Genomic DNA, 8,181 nt, shown 5'->3' on the forward strand with positions numbered 1-8,181 from the left:
AATAGCTTTTTTAATCCATTTTTATACAAGTGTTTTAAAGCAATCTGATTATTTTGTTTTATTCACATTCTCTTTATTTACAAATGACATGCAAGAAACTTTAAAGTGTTATTTCTCGCTTATGACATCAATAAACATACGCGGCGACTACTCAGGAACCTTAAGAGCCGGTTTCACCAACGCCGATTAAGCTTAATCGTGATTAACTGTCAACCGTAATTTGTCAATTCTACTAAACAGCAAATGCAATTGATCGGTTAACGGCCGATCAGTTAAATTGACTGGCGTTGATGAAACTGGCCCTAACTCTTACACTTGATCTCAACATTTTCCTTTCTTAATTTCATTTCCGGTTCCTACAAAAACGTATATTTCTGTCTCTGTCTCCTATGTAAACTTATTTTCTATTCTTTTCTATTTCCCATAAGCATTCTTTAAATATTTTGTTAGTCAAATTTTTATTTACATTTCTTCATGAGTCATACGGACACTTTCCTGTCTGCGACACTTCTTTGTTCACATTGCTATTATGCCGTTAGATATAACGTTTCGATTTAGTCTTTTGACACATTTTTTTTATCATAATATCAATGTGTATGATCCCTTTAATGATTCTACATAAAAGTATTGAAGTAGAGATATCAAAAAACCAATTATACAACATATTTTCATTTTGGCATGTATTGACATGAAATATTAAATATCTTGTAAGCTATTAATTTTATTATAATCGTATCTTAATACTTTTATGAACAGAATAATGAGATGAATCAATTGGTACAGAAAACACATAGTTGCTTATTTAAAAAAATTATCCATTTTGTTTACATATTTTTTTTAAAGCAATTATGTATTTTCTTTACATTACTGATTTATCTTACTATTCTACGTACGACATTTAACTAATAATGTTTAAGTGCTACGTATGGTTCAACGGATAAAGCAAGATTATATAACGACAGACTTTGGAAAAACCATGTATTGTAGAATAATAGATTACAATGTTCGTGGTAATAATGGTATAATAAACTGTAATATACTTGGACAATAATAATAATAATTAATAAGAATTTAAAATAACACAAATACTGAATACATATTAACAATAATGAGAGGAGGGAGCGGCATCAAGAAAATTTTGACAGAGGAACGGACCAAGCCGCTATCAAATTATAATTAAAAGAGAAACGCCGTAATAAAGTCATAAAACTGACAAAATGTTCATCGGCGTTCAAATACGCTGTTTTCCGAAGACTTAAAAGAAGCACTCAGAATTACGGTATTTCAATATCATTATTAAAGATCTGCATTTTGCAAAATACACAAATTTAATTCACCTTAAATAAACTTATAAATAAACGTCCGCCAATGCGCACTAAGCGCCATTTGTTTCGTATTCGAGTGAAAACTAAAAGAAAAAAAAGAATAAAAAAAGGAAAGAGATACCTAATTGTATACTTTATTCGCAGATAAATATATTGACAGGATCAGAATTTGTAATTATTAGAAATCATTGTTATCGTATAGCTACAGTAATAATTTCATATGCGAAATTAAACAATTTGTTTAAAACATTGTTTTTTTTTCATTGAATTTCTGCATTTGGCGAAAGACAAGTCACTACCAAGTAAAAAATTCCTCATGCATGAATATGTATAAATATATCTAAACATACACAAACACGTATAAATATTCATAAATATGTATAATTATATATGAAATATGTCCATATACATATTCATACATCCCTTTCTCTTTTGTAAAATTATTTTTTAGTGTAATAGAAATAGTAATAGTAATGTGAAAACATCAAAAATAATTAAAAGGATAATTTTCGCATTGTTCGTTTAAAAAAAAAACAAGTTTCGAAAAATGAAAAAAAATTGCTTATACATAATTTTATATATAATTATACATAAGTAATTTTTTTTTACATTTCTTCTCGAACTTGATTTTTTCTAAAACAAATAGTGCGAAAATTATCCTTTTAATTATTTTTAATGTTTAACGTTGTTATTATTATTTCTATTACACTAAAAAGTAATTTTACAAGAGAAAAAAGAATGTATCGACATATTTCATATAAAATTATGTATGTTTATGAATATTTATACATGTTTATGTATGTTTATACATCATATTCATTGCATGATAAATTTTTTACCGGTATGTATCTATAGTAAATTATAATTTGCGTGGATTTTTAGTGTTCATGAAACATGAAAGTTTGCTGATCCTACAGAATAAAAAGCACATCGCATCTTATAAATTATTCGTGAGGGTGTATCGTCGTTGAATCCGCTGTTTTCCCTTTGAGTCCGTGCTACATCTCATTCTCGAATGTAAAAATCACGCGAATAAATAACATTAATTCGCATGCCGCGACGCAGTTTAACCGAGTCGTTGCTGTCATGGCGCTTAGTGTACTTAATATAACAACCGTCTACATCGTAGAAAGGACTCAAGTTGCAAAATAATGTCACTAATAGTGATTACAGAGCCTTATTCCTATACTGTTTCTAGGAGAATTTAGCCGATAAATCGTAAAGTCGCGATTTTCAAAAATAACAGAGGTATTTTCGCATCATCACATTTAATGCGGCGTGCATGTATTTTATCTCTTCTTTTTTCCGCGTTTATAATTGCACTCTCTTTGCGGATTGGTCCTTTCCGTGCGACTGTACGTAAACAAGTAATTATTCGCGAGCTGAGATCTCTCTCGTAACATTATTATAACGAAGCATCTCAAATACACTGAACAAACGCGACTAAATGTCCGAGAATAAAATTCGAGAGGAGGCGATTCTCTTCGGTTCGAACAGCTCACAAGTACATTCTAAAATGTCGAAGCATATGACATAGGGATCACGATAAAAGTGCGGTTCACAAATTTAAATAGTTGCAAAGAGTCTCCCTGTAGTCCGAATCGAGGTCTCTTAAAACTATTAGTAGATATATACCCAGAATGTTAGAAGAATGGCGACATCACTGAAGATTTTTTTTCCTATAAAATGCCGTTTCCGAACATTTACAGGCATACTTACATATATTAATTTTCGCAGTTAACATTCAAAGCGCGATTTTCCAAATACTTTTACTCCATTACAAGAAATAACTCCTACGATATAGGTTTTCATGTTTCTATAAGAACGCAATAAGCAAATTGTTCATTTTGTATTCGAATATTATAATTTACCAGAGCTTTTTATTAAAAATAATAAAAAACACACAAGTCTTATTTAATATTTATAATATAAACAAAACATGAAAATAAGATATAGAATTAAATTCTAAGCATGGTAACGATGTGATTATTTAACATATTCTTTTTTGTTCGTAAAAAAATAATATTTAGTTTTGAGGAACAATTTCGCGATTTCCTAAATTGCCCTGTTCTCAGCCAAGAAGCTATATTACGAAGTACAAAAATATATTTTTGATAAAGTCGACTTCGTTGAAGTCTAAGACAGCCAATTAACAATTTTAAATACATACAAGGACGCACATACACACACTCTCACGCACGCACGCACACACACACGATATTGCGCGATTAAAATCGACTCTTTCCAACTATTTCAATTTAAAAATGGCAGCTTTATCCGCTACTCTTATTGTGGCAGCGATTGTTCAAAACTGTTAAAATACAATGACAGTATATCATTTGTTGGAGGCCAAACGCTATTTTCACGCTACATTAGAAGACCGTTTGTTAGCATTAGGAGCATCGATGACTACATAACGCATTAAATATTAGGTTTTGCTAAAACTATTGTTTTTATTCAGCGTTTTTCAGGAACAAAATCGTCGATGTGTGATGTGCGTTTAGACAGTTCCATCACGTATTAAATAAGAAAATGTATGTGACCTAGTCGTGACTAATCAAAAAATAATTGGGCGATTGTGCGCGCGATAATTGACCGATTAGTCTCGATCAGACTGTACGTCATGCAAGTATCTTCTTTCTTAAACTGATTAAACGAAGTATGCCCGACCGAGAAATGAGGTTTCCTCAGATCGGTTATTATGTAATAACCCTATACGTTTTCTCGATTATTTACGAGATTACAGCGAGTTTGTAATGGCAGATTCGTCCTCTAAATCGCAAATTGACTCTGAGTATTTGACGCGTGGAGGACAATCGTTGGAACAAAAACTCATGCTATGAATAATGTTGAAGAAACTAAAATATGATCGACAAATTAGATCAGGCAATCAAGAAAATAGATGCGGTTTTGTACGAACGCGACCAATGAGTCGTTTAATTTTTCCCAATTTAGTTTGTTTAATTCGTCGAATTAAACAAAATATCAAGATTTTTAATATACATATATTTTCTTATTAAATATATATATAATTTATATATTTTTAGCGCTTCTATGATAATATAATACGTATAAATTTAAAACATATATAAATTTAAATTATTTTTGTAAAGTTTAACATCCAGAATAACGATAAGATTAAAAAACGACTCACTGATTGTATATTTCGAAAAAAAGAAGCTTTATTCACATTTCACGCTCCGTTCATATTTCAGGCACAGTAGTAATCCAGTTGCGTTTGTTTTCCTCGAAATGTCACAATCTGGCCAAGCATTGTCTATCTAATTAATAAATAATGTATTTTTCGCAAGAAATTTTTCATGTTTTTTAATTTATTATTTGTTCATATTTTGTCTGGTATCTTTGAATGATAGCTATTTTTTAAATTGTAAAATTATTAATTGTAATTACAACAAATTGTAATTACATAACCTTTGAAACATAAATCGTAAACCATCTATTCAAGTACGTTATTAGGTCATAAGATATTTACATTATTGATGATGCTAAAAACCAGTATGATATTACTCCAATAAAATATTTTTACGACAATCGTTGCAGCAAAATGTTGTTGAAGCAAAATTATGTTAAAATTTAAACGAACTTATTCAATTATACGATAATATAAATTCTATTAAAATTTTGCGAAATGTTCGAGTACAGTGCAACTGGATAGTTACCGTATTTAATGTAATGTGAAGCTTTGCCATGTAAAAATTTTGATGGAAATTTTCCAGTTGCTTTATGGAAAGATAAGTACGAGATAATCAGTTTTATATTCTATAATGAAATGCTTCTTTCTTCATAAATCTACAGCAACGTTCGCCTAAATGACATACTATTCCGGCTTAAACCTACAAATTCTTCTTAACTATAGATCGCTGTATACTTAATGGAGCTGGGCAAAACACAAAACAGGTTCAGACATTTCAATTATGGAGTGAATTTCATGATTATTACTGATTTGCACATCCATCAATTAATCTAACAAAAATGTTGAATATCTCCGATCTCGCATATACAACCTATTACTGCATTGAATGATGCTTAAACGAGTCTTCGATAATTTAGACATCTAAACCATCGCATGACACAATGTTTAGTAACATTCAGAAACATGCCGGCGTTTTTACCCAGCTATGATGCTTATTTCAATTTAAAATTAATTTCAATTTGTTTTCGTGCGTAGAGACAATGAGGCAGCGTTCAAAAATCTCATTACACTTAAAAATATCTTAATATTACCTCCTCTGTTTATCTGACTCATTTGCCGCGAGATATTGGAAGCAGATTGATTACTAAATAGACGGATCTTGATTAGCAAGCGTGAATTTATGCTCTCAAGTGATCACATTCGTCACCGTAGTGGGTACAGTAAAAAATAGCAAACAAGTAATATTTATACTTATCTTTAGAGTAGATATAGATATATATCCATATTATATATATACTTATTCAAAATAGGAATTAACATTTAACAAATTATAATATTTCATTTAAATGCTTATTTTTTTATAAAATATAGAGTAAAAAGAATTAGATTCATCTTATTTCATCAGGCTAATCTAGATAAAAAAAATTTAATAAATTCCACTGCAATAAAAACTCGATACTTTGAAACTCAATTAACTTTGTAATTACAGGTACAGTGATATGAAAACTATAATAGATACTGAAACGTCTAAAACTATTACTTAAAACGATTCAAGAAAACGATCATAAAAATTGATGAATTAAATTATACATGAATTCAAATTGTACCCAGCTTCGATCGCGAATAAGTTTCTTGACATTTCCATAGTCGACTAAAGCTGATAAATACGTTCCTTGATATCACACACGTAGTACCATTACTTTAGTATGATCACATTTGCGATGTTCGCAATAATTCTCACAGCCCGCTGATGCTGCTGATTAATCCTTAACGATCTACACTGTTATCTTGTTTATTTTAGACTTGGAATTTATCATGATTTTTCAAGAAGTATAAACTTTTCAATAACAAAAAAATTTTACATCGGGTAGTTGTGGATCATTAAAAATTAAAATATCGACTATTGAAGTGTCTTCAATAAATGACAGTGCTACCTTCAAATATCAAAGAATTTGACACTGTGACAGATATAAAATCACAAATGATATTGAGTGAGGTATTCGCGCGATGATAATCAAAACCGTCTCAAGGACGTATCAATTCCATTCAAAGGTCTGGATTTTGTCAAAGATGTATTTCCCCCTTCCTCTCCTCTATCCGCGGTGTCTTTTGTTTCTTCTTTCTATTGAATAAAGTTCTATCTATTTACAACAAAGCCCTTGGTCGCGCGCTGATACAGCTGAGTACCAGCTGTAGACCTGGCTATCACGAGAGTACGGGAGCGACTTCAGTCACGTCCTTGCAGTCTTGAATAGATAATTGAGCGATCTCACTCACCATCTCCTCCTGAGCCTCCTTCTTCAATATTGTATATCCCTGCTGTACCTGTTCTTCATTTTTGTACATCGCTTTGCCATTAGTCGGCTTTGCTTGGCCATTCGCCTTTTTCTTACTGGATGATTCCTCACTGGACCCGCCTGGGTTAATCTTGAATACACTCTTGATAATGCTATTCATCGTTGGTTGTGAACGTTTTGGACTCTCCGAAGAGTTATGCTTATCATCTTTGGTTGTTTGCGCTCTTCGCGTTCGCGCATTGCCTTTGACAAATTTATTGGCATTCTTCTGAAGAGTCAATTGTGTAGCTGGCACTTCCGTCTCTTTCATTTCCATCAAAGATATTTTACTGGATTCTAGTTTTACAGAATTCTTTTCTTCACATGACGGCGCTTCATCGATGATATGCGCGAATTCCGAATTACAAACGTCTTGTTTTTCTGGATACGTATCAATCACAAGTTCATCATTCTTTTTTAGATCTTCATCTAAATCTGTCACCGGGATAGTTTTCGGTTCATCTATTTTTTCCGCTGGACCTTTGTTCTCTGCATGATTAATTGTATCTTGTCGCTCCGTCAACATTTCCCTTTGAAGAACTTTAACAGGACTCTTCGGCTTCGTGAAAGATTGGTCTTCTCTATTTTGGCAATTTGTACAAGAAATATGTGTCGGTGAATTTGCCTGTCTTTTAGTAGCGTTGTTTTTCTGAGCTACTCCCATATGCGGTCTGCTTGCTCTATGCGCATTGTTTTGTACATTGAATGGTCCAGATTGCTCAGCATATTGTGACTGTACATGATTGAAGTGTATTTGTGACTGCTGTGGTTGCGGTTGCATCCTGCGAATATTAACGTGCATCGCATTATCCATGTGCGGCGGCGGCGGAGGTGGTGTCGGCTGCTGCTGCTGCTGCTGCTGCTGCTGTTGTTGTTGCTGCTGCTGATAAGTAGTATATGGCTGAAAAGGCTTCATTTGGTTCGAAGGATTAATAGCCGGAGTGGTATTTGTAGGTGATCCGTATGGTAGATTTGAGTTTGGATGCATATATTTTGTATTCACATACTGTGGCCATGTTTGCCTCGGTTGAAATTGATGCTGTGCAGCAATAATATTCTGTACAACTTGACTATCTCTGCCGCGCTCGCGATAGTTGTCAGTACGTTGATCGAGTGTAATTTGACGAACGTTGCTGGACGAGTGTTGCGCCACAATATGCCCGGATATGAAGATAGGCTCGTTCTTGGAAATTACCGGGCTCTGAGGCTGATGTCCATAGTTCTCATAATGCATATTTTCATTGTTAATAATCCTACCGTAGGTGACACTCGAGTGATACTGCGGTGGTTGGGGTATGTACTCTTGCTGCTGTTGCTGCTGCTGCTGTTGTTGTTCTGGGTACTGTGGAAATTGCGACATAGGAGG

The 8,181-nt window shown here is 32.7% G+C and overlaps 1 protein-coding gene across 1 annotated transcript in view; it reads right to left on the reverse strand.

Annotated features, from left to right (window-relative positions):
- Positions 1 to 6,095: 6,095 nt before the first annotated feature.
- The window catches only part of LOC108724139 (myb-like protein AA), a 2,903-nt gene continuing 817 nt past the window's right edge, over positions 6,096 to 8,181 (reverse strand). The window contains 1 exon segment of the mRNA XM_018450332.1: positions 6,096 to 8,181. This exon segment is cut by the window's right edge and continues 29 nt beyond it. Coding sequence (XP_018305834.1) covers positions 6,685 to 8,181 — 1,497 coding nt within the window. The 3' untranslated portion in view covers positions 6,096 to 6,684.

The sequence above is a fragment of the Mycetomoellerius zeteki genome, unplaced genomic scaffold, assembly GCF_001594055.1.
Source record: "Mycetomoellerius zeteki isolate Tzet28-1 unplaced genomic scaffold, Tzet1.0 scaffold275, whole genome shotgun sequence".
NCBI classification, from domain to species: domain Eukaryota; kingdom Metazoa; phylum Arthropoda; class Insecta; order Hymenoptera; family Formicidae; genus Mycetomoellerius; species Mycetomoellerius zeteki.